This window comes from Mya arenaria, chromosome 14 (genome assembly GCF_026914265.1).
Source record: "Mya arenaria isolate MELC-2E11 chromosome 14, ASM2691426v1".
NCBI classification, from domain to species: domain Eukaryota; kingdom Metazoa; phylum Mollusca; class Bivalvia; order Myida; family Myidae; genus Mya; species Mya arenaria.
In genome coordinates, this window is record NC_069135.1 from 33,055,756 (window position 1) to 33,075,936 (window position 20,181).

The 20,181-nt window shown below is 38.0% G+C and overlaps 2 protein-coding genes across 3 annotated transcripts in view; both read left to right on the plus strand.

Annotated features, from left to right (window-relative positions):
• LOC128216462 (uncharacterized) overlaps positions 1-9,030 on the plus strand; it is an 18,548-nt gene extending 9,518 nt beyond the window's left edge. For both annotated transcript variants that reach the window (XM_052923036.1, XM_052923037.1), the window contains 6 exons: positions 377-418; positions 599-2,617; positions 3,268-3,309; positions 3,522-5,540; positions 6,464-6,505; positions 6,708-9,030. In XM_052923036.1, the coding sequence (XP_052778996.1) occupies positions 377-418; positions 599-2,617; positions 3,268-3,309; positions 3,522-5,540; positions 6,464-6,505; positions 6,708-8,749 (6,206 nt within the window). In that variant the 3' untranslated portion in view covers positions 8,750-9,030. The remainder of the gene's footprint in view (positions 1-376; positions 419-598; positions 2,618-3,267; positions 3,310-3,521; positions 5,541-6,463; positions 6,506-6,707) is intronic.
• Positions 9,031-15,080: 6,050 nt separating this feature from the next.
• LOC128218176 (uncharacterized) lies at positions 15,081-18,311 on the plus strand. The gene is made up of 3 exons (XM_052925758.1): positions 15,081-15,157; positions 15,547-15,588; positions 15,788-18,311. The coding sequence occupies exons 1-3, from the start codon at positions 15,106-15,108 to the stop codon at positions 17,836-17,838; spliced, it is 2,145 nt and encodes a 714-aa protein (XP_052781718.1). The 5' UTR covers positions 15,081-15,105; the 3' UTR covers positions 17,839-18,311.
• Positions 18,312-20,181: the final 1,870 nt, after the last annotated feature.

The following is a 20,181-nucleotide window of genomic DNA, read 5'->3' on the forward strand; positions in this document are numbered from 1 at the left end:
AGTTAAGCCTCCTTCAACGTTAATTCCTAGAAAATGTCCCTTAGTCAATCGGCCAAAATTAGCTTTTGTACAAACCCTTTGAGCTTTGACCTAATTCATATATACCCTATACTGTAAACTGACAATTTATGTAGTAATTTCTTTTTTATGCTCTTGAATTTTTTTTTTATAATATGCAATTTCTTTTCACAAACTATTTTTATCCAAATAAGTGAGAAAGTCATTAGAACTTTAACAGCATCAACTCAACTGTACAATTATTGGAGCTAATACTATTTGTGTTGATACTCACACAGCGAAGAAGGAATGTCTCTGATACGTCAGTATGTGCGAGTCTGAGCATATTATTTATGTTTTTTTTTTGTTTTTGTTTTAGATAACCGGTGCCAAAAAACGTACAAAAAACCGCGGTCAAAAGGTAAACACGATATCTTTTTCACGAAGAAGCAAATAAGATATTTCTTAAACGAAATGGATCTATATATTTTAAATATAAACAAATCTTGATATTTAACGTTTAATAAAACTTGGCTTATAAAACCTTCTATTAAACAAATAATTTTAATACTGTTAAAACAAATGTTCATCTTCTTTTCAGAGCACATGTCCGAGCGACAGCCATTGTTTAGAACAATACGCGGTTCGTGTAAGGCAGACGTCGGATTCTGTCCTGCCGGAAGTTGCCGTTATAATCTCTACAGGCATAGAAAGTGCCCTGATGATGGTATTGTTTGTCCAAAGTATAGGTCAGAGGTCGTTAATTGTGGAGTTTTTGGTCGGGTTAAGGTACATATTGTAGACAAATGTGTTTGTTGTGCTGACAAGGGAGTCTTTATAAAGGGACTCGTAAAAGACAGTAATAGTGGACAGCCTCTGCCAAAAATGATTGTTTTTTCGAAAGGCAAACAGGTCGACATAACCTCAGCAACGGGCAACTTCGAGTTTCTCATTGGTTCTGATGTAAGAGAAGTTGTTATACTCGTCAAAGAAAAATACGCCGACGAGGAATATGGCGAATACGCCGACGCTGTGAAAACCATAAATATCCCTATCGGATTTAGAGGGCCAGTCAACGTTGAAATACCGATGTTAAAAAGAGCTGCACCTGTCTCGGTAGATCCAACCATCGATACTGCTTTAGATCTGTTACCCGGATCAAATGTTGCCAAAATGGTAATTAAGGCAAACTCATTAAAAGACGCAAAAGGTAACGTGTACGATCAGATCGTGCTCGTACGAATAACGTCAATCAATGTCTCCGTGGCGGAGACAGATGATATTCTCCCTGGTCGGTTTCTGACGGCCGACAATGACCAGCTGGTCTCGGATCTTGTTTTTGAACCAATAGTCACGACGGCGGACGGTGAAACACTGTTTGTCGAGGCCTTAATCAAGGTCAATGATGAGATGTTGCTGTGGGAGATTAACATAGAAACAGGCCTCTGGGAAAAGGTTAAAACCAGGCTTTATTATAAGGCTGACCCGGCCGCACCAAGTCGGAAACCCAGACAGATACAGTTGACGGATGCGTACCTGTTCGATATTAACTCTGGAAACTGGTACAATATCGACAAGATACCCGGTGCGCCGCGGTGTTACTTCAAAGCTCGTGTATTTTATGAAAACCCCGCTGAGGCCAACTTGCCTGCTGCCTTTCGGCCAACTGTTGTTGCTTTCACACCAAATAACGAGAGACTGCGATTTTACCATCCATTCACCACAGATCCTGCTAACGAATGTTTTGAAGTACGCTGTCTTGATTTCAACCCGGCTGATCCCACCAGTGTTCTCACAGGTCTCATCAGTTACACCGCATATGAAAGTGTTTCTGTCGGCGGTGTCAACATTCCATTGATCACAGAATTGAAGGCAAAAATACTGACTGATTACATTCCTCCGATTCAAGGACCACATTCGTCCATTTTCTACGAAAGACTGCTTCCAGCTAAAGAACAGGTTTACGTAAATTTCATATCTGCGAACGACAATAGTCGGCCCTTTTATGCAGACAGAGCGGTTTGTGAAGCCACCAATGTTGCTCGCCCAGCATTCCATTTTTATAAGCCTGCGCTACCTAGCTACGATCCGATCCCTGACGATACCGAGCTATGCACAGCCCGAATCGCCTTGCGCAATGGGTCTGGGGGGTTCATAGATACGCTGACTGACCTGGCTACTCTTCCGTCACTGACCGCCACCAGCATTTGGACGTCTGGTAGCAATAACTATTACTATACAAATATTGCTACCTTGCAAGTAGCCACGGACGTTGATGACGTCGAGTTTGTCCAAGTCTGCATAACATACCGTTGCAGCAAACCAGACGAGCTAACTACAGTTTACCTCGACATTGACATCCCGTGGATCGACTCAACGAACGGAAGTACGGACAGCGCAATCGCACATCCGGCCTTTGTATGTAAAGGCATGTGTAACGGCCCACTGTGTCGTCAACAAAACCCGCTAACGAATTTTGATGGCGCTTTCGAAGCACCAGAAGTGCCTGGCGAAACAGGGCCCGACTTTTACGATGGTACCGACACCGATTGTGATGATAGAACCTCTACAGAATCATTTGCCTACGAGTTCGTTTGTTCCGCAAGGAGGATAAGTACTGGTAAGGAAAGAGAGGCGGCTTGATGCAGTGTTTTGACGATGTACTATTTTTTGACGACACCGTTATAAATCGATAGTATTATCAAAGACAATGCGATGTAAGCAATACTGTTTTTTAAACTAAACTAACCACTACGATTAATTGATTGGAGGTGAAATTTAAGAACTAGAATATACATGTACTTGAAATTCACTGTGAATAGGCGTACTCATTTTTAAAATGTAAGTTTCATGTTTTAAAGATTAAGGTTTTTACTCACTTTGTTGTATTTATCGTCTATAGTTTTAAAGCCAAACGATTGAGCCTCTAAGTAATGTTTCCTTTAACGTTAATTTCTCGAAAATGCCCCATGAGTCCGTTCAGCCAAACATCCCAATTGTACATACCCCTTTGCTCTTGACTTCATTCAAATATACCCTATACTGTAGACTGACATCTAATATTTCACTTTCATTTTTGTAATTTCTTTAGTATCATTTATCAAAATGAGGGACACATTCATAAGGAATTTTACAACATTAACTAAACTATAACGTCGTTGTAGTATAATTTTACTATGTTTTGTTGATAAGCACACAGTGAAGAATAAAAGTCTCTTATACACGTCAGTATGTGCGAGTCTAAGCATATGATTTTTTTTTAAATTTTAGATTACCTGTGCCAAATAGAGTTCACATTTCCGTGGTCAACAGGTAAACACGACGATATTTTTCACTACAAAGTGTATAAGACAGAACGTTTCCTCAACAAAAAACGATCTATATATTTTAAAATATAAACAAATATTGACCTTTACTAGGTGAAGTGGTCCAAGTTTAAAGTTTAATAAATATTGGCTTATAAAAACCTATGTTCAACCAATAATATTAAAATTATTTTAAACAAACGTTCATCTTCTTTTCAGAGTACATGTCTGAGCGACAGCCACTGGTTAGAACAATACGCAGTTCATGTAAGGCAGACGTCGGATTCTGTCCTGCCGGAAGTTGCCGTTATGATCTCTACAGGCATAGAAAGTGCCCTGATGACGGTGTTGTTTGTCCAAAGTATAGGCCAGAATTTGTTGATTGTGGTGTTTTTGGACGGGTTAAGGTACAGATTGTAGACAAATGTGTTTGTTGTGCTGACAAAGGAGTCTTTGTACAGGGACTCGTAAAAGACAGTGATAGTGGAGAGCCTCTGCCAGAAATGATTGTTCTTTGGAATGGCAAACAGGTCGAAATAACTTCAGCGACGGGCAACTTCGAGTTTCTCATTGGTTCTGATGTTAGAGAAGTTGTTATTGTAGTCAGAGATAAATACGCCGACGAGGAATATGGCGAATACGCCGACGCTGTAAAAACCGTAAACATTCCTATCGGATTTAGAGGGCCAGTCAACGTTGAAATACCGATGTTAAAAAGAGCTGCACCTGTCTCGGTAGATCCAACCATCGATACTGCTTTAGATCTGTTACCCGGATCAAATGTTGCCAAAATGGTAATTAAGGCAAACTCTGTAAGAGACGCAAAAGGTAACGTGTACGATCAGATCGTACTCGTACGAATAACGTCAATCAATGTCTCCGTGGCGGAGACAGATGATATTCTCCCTGGTCGGTTTCTGACGGCCGACAATGACCAGCTGGTCTCGGATCTTGTTTTTGAACCAATAGTCACGACGGCGGACGGTGAAACACTGTTTGTCGAGGCCTTAATCAAGGTCAATGATGAGATGTTGCTGTGGGAGATTAACAGAGAAACAGGCCGCTGGGAAAAGGTTAAAACCAGGCTTTATTATAAGGCTGACCCGGCCGCACCAAGTCGGAAACCCAGACAGATACAGTTGACGGATGCGTACCTGTTCGAAATTAACTCTGGAAACTGGTACAATATCGACAAGATACCCGGTGCCCCGCGGTGTTACTTCAAAGCTCGTGTATTTTATGAAAACCCCGCTGAGGCCAACTTGCCTGCTGCCTTTCGGCCAACTGTTGTTGCTTTCACACCAAATAACGAGAGACTGCGATTTTACCATCCATTCACCACAGATCCTGCTAACGAATGTTTTGAAGTACGCTGTCTTGATTTCAACCCGGCTGATCCCACCAGTGTTCTCACAGGTCTCATCAGTTACACCGCATATGAAAGTGTTTCTGTCGGCGGTGTCAACATTCCATTGATCACAGAATTGAAGGCAAAAATACTGACCGATTACATTCCTCCGATTCAAGGACCACATTCGTCCATTTTCTACGAAAGACTGCTTCCAGCTAAAGAACAGGTTTACGTAAATTTCATATCTGCGAACGACAAAAGTCGGCCCTTTTATGCAGACAGAGCGGTTTGTGAAGCCACCAATGTTGCTCGCCCAGCATTCCATTTTTATAAGCCTGCGCTACCTAGCTACGATCCGATCCCTGACGATACCGAGCTATGCACAGCCCGAATCGCCTTGCGCAATGGGTCTGGGGGGTTCATAGATACGCTGACTGACCTGGCTACTCTTCCGTCTCTGACCGCCACCAGCATTTGGACGTCTGGTAGCAATAACTATTACTATACAAATATTGCTACCTTGCAAGTAGCCACGGACGTTGATGACGTCGAGTTTGTCCAAGTCTGCATAACATTCCGTTGCAGCAAACCAGACGAGCTAACTACAGTTTACCTCGATATTGACATCCCGTGGATTGACTCAACAAACGGGAGTACGGACAGCGCAATCGCACATCCGGCCTTTCGATGTAAAGGCATGTGTAACGGCCCACTGTGTCGTCAACAAAACCCGCTAACGAATTTTGATGGCGCTTTCGGAGCATCTGAAGTGCCTGGCGAAACAGGGCCCGACTTTTACGATGGTACCGACACCGATTGTGATGATAGAACCTCTACAGAATCGTTTGCCTACGAGTTCTATTGTGACGCCAAAAGGATAAGTACTGGTAAGAAATTGGAGTCGGCTTGATGCAGCGTTTTGATTATGTAGTATTTTTGACGACACCGTTATAAATCGATGGTGTTGTCAAAGACAAATCGATGTAAACAATACTGTTTTTTTAACTAACCACTACCATGAATTATTGGAAGTGAACTTTAAGAACAAGAATATACATGTACTTGAAAACAAAATAATGTTATTGTTGACTATGAAAAAGCATACTCATTTTTTAAAGTAGGTTTACATTTTACTGACCGTTCCAAGGCGGTACCGAACAATCCTTGATAAACATACCTCGTTTTGTATATATAGTATGTATGATCTGTGCTGCTTGTATAATTTTGTGCTGTTCTTCCATTTTTCTTGTTTGTGATTTTATTTGCTATGTCTTTGGCGTTTAACAGTGCCATTAAACCGTGTTTATGTTTAAACTTTTTGCTAATGAGCTTGTTTCTGTAGCTTTTCGGATAAATATTCATGTTTTAAAGATTTATGTTTTATCTCACGTTGTTGAAATGTATTTTTTACATTTCTGAAACCAAAAGGTTTTCTCCCTAAGTAATGCCTCCTTTAACGTTTATTTCTCGAAAATGCCCCTGATTCCGTCCCCCCAAAATACCAAATGTACATACCCCTCTGCGTTTGACCTAATTCAAATAAACCGTATACTGTAGACTGACACTTCATGTTTTATTTTCAATTTTATGCTCTCGAAATATCTCTATTATATAATGAATAATTTCTTTTCAAACAGTATCTTTTATCCAAATAAGGGACACATTCATAAGGAATTTTACAGCATTAGCTCAACTGTACAGTTGTTGTATAATATACTATTTTTGTTGATAAGCACACATTGAAGAATGAATATCTCTGATATATGCCAGTATGTGCGAGTCTAAGCATATGTTTCCTTATTTTTTTTAGATTTCCTGTGCCAAATAGAGTTCACATTTCCGTGGTCAACAGGTAAACACGATACTTGTTCTTTAAAACGTATATTAGACCCAGCGTTTTCTCAATGAAAAGGATCCATATATTTTAAAATACAAACAAATATTGACCTTTATCAGGCGAAGTGGTATGAGTTTAATAAATATTGGCTTATAAAACCCTTTGTGCATCCATTAATTTTAAAACTTTTTAAAACAAATGTTCATCTTCTTTTCAGAATACATGTCTGAGCGACAGCCACTGGTAAGAACAATACGCGGTTCGTGCAAGGCAGACGTCGGATTCTGTCCTACCGGAAGTTGCCGTTATGATCTCTACAGGCATAGAAAGTGCCCTGATGACGGTGTTGTTTGTCCAAAGTATAGGCCAGAATTTGTTGATTGTGGTGTTTTTGGACGGGTTAAGGTACAGATTGTAGACAAATGTGTTTGTTGTGCTGACAAAGGAGTCTTTGTACAGGGACTCGTAAAAGACAGTGATAGTGGAGAGCCTCTGCCAAAAATGTTGGTTCTTTGGAATGGCAAACAGGTCGACATAACCTCAGCGACGGGCAACTTCGAGTTTCTCATTGGTTCTGATGTAGGAGAAGTTGTTATTGTAGTCAGAGATAAATACGCCGACGAGAAGTACGGCGAATACGCCGATGCTGTAAAAACCATAGACATTCCTATCGGATTTAGAGGGCCAGTCAACGGTGAAATCCTGATGTTGAAAAGAGCTGCACCTGTCTCGGTAGATCCAACCATCGATACTGCTTTAGAACTGTTACCCGGATCAAATGTTGCCAAAATGGTAATAAAGGCAAACTCTGTCAAAGACGCAAAAGGTAACGTGTACGAGCAAGAGGTACTAGTACGAATAACGTCAATCAATGTCTCCGTAGCGGAGACAGATGATATTCTCCCTGGTCGGTTTCTGACTGCCGACAATGACCAGCTGGTCTCGGATCTTGTCTTTGAACCAATAGTCACGACGGCGGACGGTGAAACACTGTTTGTCGAGGCCTTAATCAAGGTCAATGATGAGATGTTGCTGTGGGAGATTAACAGAGAAACCGGCCTCTGGGAAAAGGTTAAAACCAGGCTTTATTATAAGGCTGACTCGGCCGCACCAAGTCGGAAACCCAGACAAATACAGTTGACGGATGCGTACCTGTTCGAAATTAACTCTGGAAACTGGTACAATATCGACAAGATACCCGGTGCCCCGCGGTGTTACTTCAAAGCTCGTGTATTTTATGAAAACCCTGCTGAGGCCAACTTGCCTGCTGCCTTTCGGCCAACAGTTGTTGCTTTCACACCAAATAACGAGAGACTGCGATTTTACCATCAATTCACCACAGATCCTGCTAACGAATGTTTTGAAGTACGCTGTCTTGATTTCAACCCGGCTGATCCCACCAATGTTCTCACAGGTCTCATCAGTTACACCGCATATGAAAGTGTTTCTGTCGGCGGTGTCAACATTCCATTGGTCACAGAATTAAAGGCAAAAATACTGACCGATTACATTCCTCCGATTCAAGGACCACATTCGTCCATTTTCTACGAAAGACTGCTTCCAGCTAAAGAACAGGTTTACGTAAATTTCATATCTGCGAACGACAATAGTCGGCCCTTTTATGTAGACAGAGCGGTTTGTGAAGCCACCAATGTTGCTCGCCCAGCATTCCACTTTTATAAGCCTGCGCTACCTAGCTACGACCCGATCCCTGACGATACTGAGCTATGCACAGCCCGAATCGCCTTGCGCCACAAGACCGGGGAATTTATTAACGTTCTGACTGACCTAGCTACTCTTCCGTCTTTGACCGCCACCAGCGTTTGGACGTCTGGTAGCAATAACTATTTTTATACAGATACTGTCACCTTGCAAGTAGCCACAGATGCTGCTGGCGTCGAATTTGTCCAAGTATGCGTAACATACCGTTGCAGCAAACCAGATGAACCATCTACAGTTTACCTCGACATTGACATCCCGTGGATCGACTCAACGAACGGAAGTACGGACAGCGCAATCGCCCGTCCGGGCTTTGCGTGTACAGGCAGGTGTAACGGCCCACTGTGTCGTCTACAAAACCCGCCCACAGATTTTGATGGCGCGTTCGAAGCACCAGAAGTGTCGGGGGAAACAGGGCCCGACTTTTACGATGGTACCGACACCGATTGTGATGGTAGAACATCAACAGAATCGTTTGCCTACGAATTATTTTGTGCCCCGAGGAGTAGGGGTACTGGTGAGGAAAGAGAGGCGGCTTGATGCACCATTTTGATGATGTTATATGTTATTACTTAACCGATATAGATCGATGGTGTTATCAAATAGAAGGCGATAACAACAATACTGTTACTTTATATATACAAAATCCTTGAATTGATTTAAAATAAAAGTTAAAAAATAGAATAAACAAAAGGTTGTTATAGTTTACTGTGAAAATGCATACTCATTCTTAAAATGTTGGTTTTATGTTATAAAGATATATGTTTGTGGTATTTTTAGTCTTTAGTTTTGAGTAAAACATTGATAAATAGTGATTCTATGCTCTTCTTTTAATTTATTTCGAAAACATGATGTAAACGAAATAATTGTACACATATTCATGGAAATCACACTGACCTTTTTGCGAGTAAATTGTAGATATGCTATTAATGAAACGAAGGAAAACAATGGGTGAACCTTAGTGGACTTTACCTTAACCAAGATCCTGTTTAAAGGCACTATGATCAAGACCAAACAAATTATAAACGAGACACTCACAACACTCGAAAAACACACATTTCAAAAATATCAGCATATGGTTCAGTAATTGGTTAGGTTCCCTTCTAGGCTCGGTCAGTGATAACTTACACACACACACACATCAAATTATTGTCAAGTTATTGTTGGCGTAAGCTTCTTGGCGTTTTTTTTTTTCTACATGGAAATTGGTCGAACTGATGTTGAGGTTGTGGAGGAATTAAAATAAAAAAACGAAAAAAAACGATTAAAATACATTATTTTTGGGCAGATAGATTTCACTGATTATGAACACTTCTGTGTGTTTTAAATGTTAAATCAACAATTTAGAGTGTATAAATTGGCTTAATGACATCAGAACACATGAAAAAAATAAACCTTTTAAAAGTTATATTTGATATGCTTTAGAATAGGTGTTCATGCATAATCAAATGGACGAGACACTTAATGGTACAATTACAAGAGACGAAGAAAATTGTCAACAACATACGTGAATTTGGTATCGCTGTGTACAACGCATTGAATCTTACTTACTAATTATCACATCGCTTACGACACAGGAAACTTCGCAGTTTTTGCGTGTTTTTTTTCACATTTACTGGCCTTTTCAACCACGTAAATCCAAGTTAATTTAAAAATAGGTACGGTATGTGTATATGTGCCGCTGGCAGCGGTGTTAACACGGCAAAACTCGCAATAACGTGTATCTATGTATTTTGTCTTCACTGGACTGACGCGACTGTCTGAAATGTTGCCATATGGGATGTAAGATATTTCTGATATCTTTATTAAATATTATGCATACAAATTCACTACCTAGTTCCAGCAACACGAATATACCTCGTAGTACAGATAGTCAATATCATTAAGGCATATATGGTCTGATAGCCTTTAGTATCTAACATATTTTCATGACGGCCTTCATATGCAGTTTGGAAATATCGGTAGCTAACATTTGTTTTCTGTTAACTGAAGTTTATTTTACCAGAAACTGTTGTGTTTATTTCATAATCTCTGATAATGCGAAAAAAAATCAAATATAGGCAAAATATTTACTTGTCGCTCTTTGTAGCCCTTGGAGTTTGGGGGTGGGTGTAATGAAACATAAATAACTTTTTTAATTCACGGTAAAAACTCTTTAAAATTTGGATAAAAGTCCCATAGTGTACCGTGATTATAACTATGTTGTCGGTTAAAGCTTTTAAAAAAGTGTGTATTACGCGGCTAATACCTTATTAAGAGCAAAGTATGAACACGAACACGAATATTCAAATCATTGCAAGATTGAGTGCCTGTTGTACTTTTAAATGAGATTGCTGTCTTTTCTTGATCATGCATGTATGATGACACTTTACATAATGTTAGAGATATTTTGGGCATGTGTTTAAGTGTTTAATGAAAATCTAGCATAGAAAAAAATGGTATGAAAAATAAACTTCTATGCTAAAGAGTGTAAAGAAACAAAATAACTTGCGCTAGATAATTTATTAGTGAATGATGTAAGTAAATGGCTTTGTCATTGGACCCAGCCTTCATCAGTTATTGATTGATCGGAAACCATCAGACCAAAGATGCTGATCGAGATATTATCGCCTGGCATTTTTATAGCTGTGGTCTAATTGTTTGCTTCTTATTTACGAGGTATTTACCGAACACAAAGTGATTTCCATTGTCCAGTGATTACAGCTACGCGCTCATGGGTCGATGGCCACTTTAACCGGACATTCATGATTAGTTGGCCGGTGAAGCTAATGCAGTACCTGCCAAGTCAACACAAGTTCTACATGCTCTTTAAAGTCCATTATCTGTCATATCCTTTAAAGTCACCCAGAAGAGGTTCTCTCATGTTGCAGATTTTCGATTGACCATTGTCAGTGACCAGTGTGAATGTCCATTGTCTGGTCAGTGCAACATAAGAGACTGACGGACGAAGTCTTAATCGGAGCCCATTTGTTAAAACAACATTATTATTTACTAATATCTCAGACCTCTATAAAGAGAAAGTATAGATTTGTAATGTTGGGGCATTCACGAGTTACTCTGAAACTAAGAACGTACTATTCTTTTGGGATTTAGGCTTAATAGGATACTACATGAATCTTACATTAGAATATTAGGCTAGTGTATTCATGAATTTATCATAAAGTAATAGTTTAAATGCGAACAATCAATCATCAAATATTGAAATAAAGCTGTATAGGGCTCGTATAAATGATCATTACCAACCTGCCTACTAGGTTTGACGACCCTAGACTTACGCGTTCTTCAGTTTTTGATCGGAAACCGTTGGACAAACGGACGGATGAATTGACAAACAGACGGTCAGAAAACTGTATGTCGCGTATATAGAATGTAAAGCCATGTTAAGAAGAAGATTGAGCATTAGAACGAAGAATATCTGTTTGTGTAGAAATGACACTAGTGCGAAAGCAGTACTTCTAGCAACAACATCAAGAATACCTATGTGAAAAACTACAGAAACAAGCTCAGTAGCCAAACGTTTAAACATAAACCCCGTTTAATGGCACAGGGTAAACGCCAAAGACATAGAACACAAAAATCAAAAATCACATACAAGAAAATGGAACAAAGCACAATACTCCACAAACAGCACAGTGCAACAACATAAAAGGCTAGCACTGCAAATCGTCAAACTATAAAGCATGGTACATTTCTTTAGATAAACGTGTTGCCATACTTACCATGCCTATTTTTTTCAAGTCCTAAGTGCGTGCAAAAATAGATCATATTCACGCATATTAATTGTTAAAATGTCCGTTCCTTATGCATGGAGGGCAATCATTGGAGCCATAACATTTTGGTATGCGTTTAAAATGCTCCGATGCGCGTCTCCAGTTGTAGTGCCAATGAGTTGAAAATATTTAAATGTGGATGTACTTCACTAATATTGTTGTTTTTTCGCTTTGTTTTGCATTTTATTTTACTACATCACCCATTTTTATAATATTTATTTACATCCTATGATCCTTAGTTAGTATGATGTTGCAGGTATAAGTATGTATAGCTCTTACCGTAAAGTGGAAATGAATTTACTAGTATATCTGCTGCAGTTCTATTAATATAATTCATGACATGTTTTATTTTGTATAAAATGCACTTTAAGAAAAGTATTTTGTATTTCTCACCTTTACAACTTTTGTACATCTCATTCTGTATGTTTGTGTTCATGGCCGAACGCTTACGTATTGCCGATATTGCCAATAAAACTTGAAACTTATTTTATTGGTGTTCTAATGGCAGAGTTTTAATGGTCGTTTCTGACCGGTACAATGTTCATCTTCAACAAAATGATAACAATAAATTATGTCAACGGGTATATCCTTAGTAACCATAAAGCCCACAATACCCAGTTTGTAAACATTTTATGCGGTACATCAAAGCTTATAATAATAGATGTAAAATCAAGCTTAAGAAAATAACGTTCTAACTTAATGAGTGGTAAATCTTACTTTAAGAGAATCCTTAACATAAGGTCATAGTTTTAAGTTCATTTCTGCAATAGTAAATCTTTAAACAATGATCTTACGTGTATATTTCTTTCTTATATTATTTTGTTAAACATTCATGTTCAAGGGAAGTAATCATGTTTCATATATTTGATATGTTTGAATTCATTCATTCCCGTATCATCATTCCATGGATCGTTTTATATTGTATAAACCAGTTTAACAATATTTTCTTGACTTGGCTTACATCGTGTATAGAATCGGAATCGGATGAAAGCCATGTCTAAAATTCGTATTAATTAAATAAATTACGACTGTGAGCATTGATATCACTTTTTTCTGAATGATTTATTCCTAGGGTCATTTTTCTTAATTTTCTATAAATAATGATACCACCAGGTCTATGCTATTGTACTCCTATAACAAATTTGTATTGATTTAAAAAATGAAGCGTACGCTTAAAAACGGATACAGCTTGATCAAACTAAAAACTAAATGACTATATGCTCGAATCGCTTTCATTGAAACGTGGAATTAAAGAAACAAAACATTTCCCCGAAACATATCATGTGATGCAAATTAACTACATTCTTAATACATACATAAAGCATGTTGTTGTTTGTTTGCTTATTTTGAAAAGCCATTAACAATGAAAAGAGGAGCGTCTAATTAACGTCTTTACGTTACAGTATTTAAACACAAACTCTTGTTTAACCATGATTAATGTTCGAATTTATATTTTGTGCAATGATATGACAGCATTTTTGCAATGCCGTTCGTGATTCAGCAGCAAATTCTTAGTTTATAAGCTCAAGTTCAAAACTTATTGGCAAAAGCTTAAATATAAATGCATACAGCCATTACAAACATGGTCATGACGTAAATGATCCGGATAATTTTTAGAGAAGTCTGATCGGAATGAACTCCAGTTTTGGTGTCACATGACCTGTAAATGTTTTTCGAAATGTCTGAATTATGCCATATTTTGAGATAATTAATGGCTACTAGAAGATACTAAGTCCTTATTTAGAGAGGTAATGACACGAGAACATCATAATTAGACCTTATTATCTAGTAATTAAAGGCCTAGTTTAAGGAATGTTTGACATGATAATCCCCTGCTGTGCATCTCCTGCTAATTGCACTGGTGTCACTGTAGGGGCCCATTTCCTGTGTATTCGTTTATTGGCTCAGGGCCATTTAGGGTCCATTTCTATCTTAAAATATCCCAAACTGCACAGCAGGATAGTCAGATCGGATATCTGATAAGACAATTAGGCAATTAGATTAAGATCAATAAACAGAGGTTGTGTACAAATACACGTTGTTGTTGTTGTTTGTTGTTGTTTTTTTTTTTTTTTTTTTTTTTTTTTTTTTTTTTTTTTGGGGGGGGGGGGGGGGTCACTTATAGAAGGTTTAAACTAGGCCTTTAAAACTAATAACCTCCTACATTTAAATTCGTTTCTGTCTCTAGTTTCTTGCCTTTTGCTCCTGAAAAGGGTTTATTTTTGAATTTCCGACACCTGGGCTTTTCCCTGTAGTTTTCATTGGATTATTAGTTTGTCATAATTAGCACTTATTATATCCTTAATAAGGCTTAATTAGTACTTTAGAAAAGCCTGGATTCTAATTTGCGCAGAACATATACAGGTATTGAAACGTTCGGTATAGTAAAATTAGAATGCAATTAAAAATATTATCATTTATATAACAACTTATTGTATGATGTGGGACTCAGTTATCTACTGTTAATTTGTTCCGTTTATGAAAGCACATCCGATGTGCACAGTCGTTTTGGCAACTCATTTCTTTACCGGAATAAAATATGATGGATCAAAATACACCGGCGACGACATTAACGATTAGGTTTTCAAACAATTTGTGGTTTTGTCATTACGTTCATTTTTATGTTAATCCTGTTTATTTGATTTAAAGTTTGTACATTTGTTTACGTACATCAGGTATTGTATCCGGGATGCAGGAATATCTGAAAATGTATAAATACGGAGCGTTTAATGTTGCCGCTTTAAATTAGCAACCGTTTATTCCAAGGATATCAAGCAACCTACTGTTTGTTCATTCATTCATTCATTCATTCATTCATTCATTCATTCATTCATTCATTCATTCATTCATTCATTCATTCATTCATTTTTTTATTTTATTTTTTATTTATTTATTTATTTATTTATTTATTTATTTATTTATTTATTTATTTATTTATTTATTTATTTATTTATTTATTTATTTATGTATGTATTTGTTTGTTTGTTTGTTTGTTTGTTTGTTTATTTATTAATTATTATTATTATTATTATTATTATTATTATTATTATTATTATTATTATTATTATTATTATTGTTGTTGTTGTTATCATTTAGATGCGGATATGTGTTTGGCTACTGCCGCTGATGGCGCTGGTTGTAGCAAGGTCTCCAGTGAAGATGATCAGACGTGGACAAGGTAGGTGGACGTGAATTTAGCTATATTTCTAACGACGTAGTTAAATTTCAGCTTAATCGACATTATTGTCGGTATGCCTTAGTGTTATTTTTAAATAAATTACCATTTAAGATGATGCTAGGCGGCTTTTCCAGCGTAACCTACCTTTGATGTCCGTATCTATCAACAAACAGTATTTATCAATGGCGATGGCTATATTTTCATTCAAGTTATTTCTATTTTCTATTTCGTGCTCCCAATGAATATCTATTTTATAAGGATTATTTTTTTCAAATACTCTCTTTTCTCCAAATAAGTGACAGAATGTTTATACGCACACATCGAGAAAGGAATGCATCTGACATATGCCAGTATGTGAAAATCTAAGGATATGTTTCTTTATTTTTTAGATAAACTGTGGCAAAAAATGATCAAATTACCGTGGACAACCGGTAAATACGATAGTTCTTTACTAAAATGTTAATAAGATTTAACATTTTTTAAACGAAATTGATCTTTATTTTGTTAATAAAAAACAAATCTTGATATTCAATAGAAGTAATTGAATAGCTATACTAAAAATTGACTAAAAAACTCGATTCAACCGTTAAATTTGATACTGTCTAAAGCAATTATTCATCTACTTTTCAGAGTACATGTCTGAGCGGCAACCACTGGTTAGAACAATACGCGGCTCTTGTAAGGCAGACGTCGGATTCTGTCCTACCGGAAGTTGCCGCTACGATCTCTATAGACACCGAAGGTTCCTTCATGACGGTGTTGTTTGTCCAAAGTACAGGTCAGAGGTCGTTGATTGTGGAGTTTTTGGACGGGTTAAGGTACAGATTGTAGACAAATGTGTATGTTGTGCTGACAAGGGTGTCTTTGTACAAGGACTCGTAAAAGACAGAAATAGCGGAGAACCTCTGCCAAAAATGTTGGTTCTTTGGAAAGGCAAACAGGTAGACATAACCACAGGAACGGGCAACTTTGAGTTTGTTATTGGCTCTTACGTTAGAGATATTGTTATTCTAGTAAAAAATAACAACGCCGACCGCGGATACGGCGAATACGCCGACGCTGTAAAAACCATAGACATTCCTATCGGATTTAGAGGACCAGTCAACGTTGAAATCTCGATGTTAAAAAGAGCTGCACCCGTCTCGGTAGATCCAACCATCGAAACTGCAATGGATCTGTTACCCGGAGCAAATGTTGCAAAAATGGTAATAAAAGCTAACTCGGTAAAAGACGCAAAAGGCAATTTGTACGATCAGCAGGTACTCGTACGAATAACGTCAATCAATGTCTCCGTAGCGGAGACAGACGATATTCTCCCTGGTCGGTTTCTGACGGCCGACAATGACCAGCTGGTCTCGGATCTTGTCTTTGAACCAGTAATCACGACGGCGGACGGTGAGACACTGTTTGTCGAAGCCTTAATCCAGGTCAATGCCGAGATGTTGCTGTGGGAGATTAACGGAGGGACAGGCCGTTGGGAAAAGGTTAAAACCAAGCGTCCTAATAAAGCAGATTCGGCATCACCAAGTCGGAAAGCCAGACAGATTCAGTTGACGGATGAGTTCTTGATCCAGATCAACTCTGGAAAGTGGTACAATATCGACAAGATACCCGGTGCCCCACGGTGTTACTTCAAAGCTCGTGTATTTTATGAAAATCCCGCTGAGGCCAACTTTCCTGCTGCCTTTCGGCCAACCGTTGTTGCTTTCACACCAAATAACGAGAGACTGCGATTGTACCACCCATTCACCACAGATCCTGCTAACAAATGTTTTGAAGTACGCTGTCTTGATTTCAACCCGGCTGATTCCACCAATGTTCTCACTGGCCTCATCAGTTACACCGCATATGAAAGTGTTTCTGTCGGCGGTGTCAACATTCCATTGGTCACAGAATTGAAGGCCAAAAAACTTACCGATTACATTCCACCCATCCAAGTACCACATTCGTCCATTTTCTATAACAGATTGCTTCCCGATAAAAAACAGGTTTACGTAAATTTTATTTCTGCGAACGACCACAGTCGGCCTTTTTATTCAGACAGAGCAGTTTGTGAAGCCACCAATGTTGCACAACCCGCATTTCACTTTTATAAGCCTGCGCTACCTAGCTACGACCCGATCCCTGGCGATACTAAGCTATGCACAGGCCGAATCGCCTTGCGCAGCAGGACCGGGGCGTTCATAGATGCGCTAACGGATCTGCCGTCTTTGACAGCCACCAGCGTTTGGGCGTCTGGCAACAATAACTACTACTATACAGATACTGCTGCCTTGCGAATAGCCAGGGACGCTGCTGGTGTCGACTTTGTCCAAGTCTGCATTACATATCGCTGCAGCAAACCAGATGAGCCAACTACAGTTTACCTCGACATTGACATCCCGTGGATCGACTCAACGAACGGAAGTACCAACAGTGAAATTGCACATCCGGCCTTCGGCTGTAATGGCAGGTGTAACGGCTCACTGTGCCCTCGATTCAAAGAAGGTACTTCACGAAACCTTCTGACAAATTTTGAAGGCGCTTTCCAACCACCAGAAGTGCCAGGTGCAACCGGACCCGATTTTTACTATGGTACCAAAACCGATTGTGATGAAAGAACCTCTACTGAAGCGTTTGCTTACGAGTTATTTTGTTACGCGAGGAGATGGGGTACTGCTGAGAACAGAGCGGCGGTTTGATGCAGTATTTTGCAGTTGTAATTTTTGACGACAAACCTTCTATTCAATAGTGTTATAAAATGAGAAGATGATGTACAGTCAAACCCCGTTGGCTCGAGCTCGTTTGGCTCGAATTCCTCGTTCGCTCGAACTGGATGTTAAGGACCCATTTCTCTAAATTGATGGTAATAATTGCCGCTTGGCGGAGTTTCCGAGGCTCGAGGTATTTTCGTCGGTCCTTAGGAGTTCGAGCCAACGGGGTTCGGCTGTAAATAATACTTATACATAAGAATACTATCTTGAATGTATTGAAAAGCAAGTTTAAGAACTACATGTAGAATTTTCTTAAAAAATAAATTAATGTTTACATATGCAGAATATTATCCCACGACCGTGAACCGTGTTTTCGCATGTTTACTCTGAATAAAAATGATATTTCGTATAATGTTGTTTTTGTGTTATAAAATATGTCTCTGAGAGATCAGTTTGTTGTATTACCTGCTTCGAGTTTTGAATAAATGATTTTCACAATGATGCTTTAGTTTGTTAACTTAGATGTAGACAAAATAGTTCTACAAATATTAATTGACATAGGAAAAGCAGTACCCCGCTGTAAATATATTTAAGCAAAATTTTATATTGGTAATACAATAGAAAGCACAGGGCCAACCTTTTGTCCTGAGCGTTACCCACCCCATGATTTTGTTTAAAGGCGCAGTGATTGAGGCCAACCTCAACATTATACAAATATCACAATATAGTTCAGTAGTTGTTGGGGTAACCGTCTTGACAACGTCAATAACTGAATTGGAGTTTACACCAGTTTGTCAGCGCTCAACCTCACATTTACCGGCATAAAGTTATTATGTTAAGAATTTAAGGTATCCGAATGAAATTTTCGTTGTATCATGTCATTGGCCGTAATGGAATATTGCAATGCGAGGTGACCCCTATCATTTGAAAGGGTATTGCCTGCTGAATACAAGTATGTAAAACAAATGACTGAAATTGCGTTACGGATAAACTTATGGCAGTGTGTAGTTTTGTTGTTTAATTCAACTGAAATAAGAAGTGAATTGACTGATTTTTCAAACGTTCAGACATTTTTTCTAACATTCAAAAGTACAACATTCACAAATTCTTTCTCTACAAATTAAACATTTTGATATGAAACGAAAATAATATGGGGTTGCCATGAATGACCATTTCACATTATTCTAACTCGGATACCTTAAAGATGCACTATTACTCCCAAATAAAATTTACCATATTTAATACAATTGTTTTAATTCACCAAAAAAGATTAATAAATGTCGAAAACAATGGTTTTTATGAAGGATACTGCGTTAAATTTGAAAGAAAGGTGCAGAAAACGCGGTCTTGCTACCTTATGAGACTACAGTAGAACACAGTAAATCTTTTATCATTCACCAATCATTTAATATTTTTGCGTTTTCAGTTATTAAATACACGCTTATAAACTTTTAATAATTAATTAATATTTTTCATAAATGTATTATTTAGTAAGTAGTTAAAGGTTTATCACTGAAATATATGTTTGTTATACATGTGTATGTATTGATTTTGAATAAGAGTGTCACTTTAACTTAACCAGACCCCTCTCTGGCTTCATCTGCCTCAAGCGCGTATTTTGGTATAATTTCATTCGGTTAAGCGTGGTATTATAAATGCAGTTTATTATTGCATTGCTATACGTAGCAAATCAATGTTTGATGTTCTTTGGGTTTAGCATTGGTGGTCGATAAATTAAAGAGTTTATGGTGAGTAAATAGTTCCGAATATGTTCATTTTTGCTAACGTTCAAAACTGAACTGAAAGAACAATCAGATACACAGTATTTTGTGCAGACATATGAAATTGATTGACGAGACGTTTGAGTACCTTTGGGAGAGCATCGAAGCTCTCGATCGGAACCACATCTTATTTCATAGCATAAATGACACAACAAAACCCCACTGGATTGTTTTTGGCATATTCGTATAATTTATATCTTATACGAACATATGTTATTGATTGAAAATAATCAAAAATCAAATAATCAAATTGAGATTGAACTTATCTGAATGATCTTTAGCAAAATAGAACAGACGAACAAAGGCCGAACATGCCGAGGTATTTAATTTAGCTTAAACGACAAGTTCTCTGTTGTGCATTGTCAATCATTTATGGCAGTATCGGCCTGAGAGGGATATGGTTTTATCAATTGTTACTTTCAATATTTAACTGCATTTGTATACAAATTCGAAAAGCTAAATAACATATTAATATGTATATCTTATCTGACCGAAATATTTTATTCACAACTAATTTAAAAAGTAAGCATAGAGAATTTGTCTATCTTTG

Excerpts from the sequence above, each read along its gene's own strand:
- LOC128218176 (XM_052925758.1), top strand. The coding sequence starts at position 15,106 with ATGGCGCTGGTTGTAGCAAGGTCTCCAGTGAAGATGATCAGACGTGGA. Across the intron at positions 15,158-15,546 it reads GATGATCAGACGTGGACAAG|ATAAACTGTGGCAAAAAATG; the intron begins GTAGGTGGACGT and ends TTTATTTTTTAG. Across the intron at positions 15,589-15,787 it reads CAAATTACCGTGGACAACCG|AGTACATGTCTGAGCGGCAA; the intron begins GTAAATACGATA and ends TCTACTTTTCAG.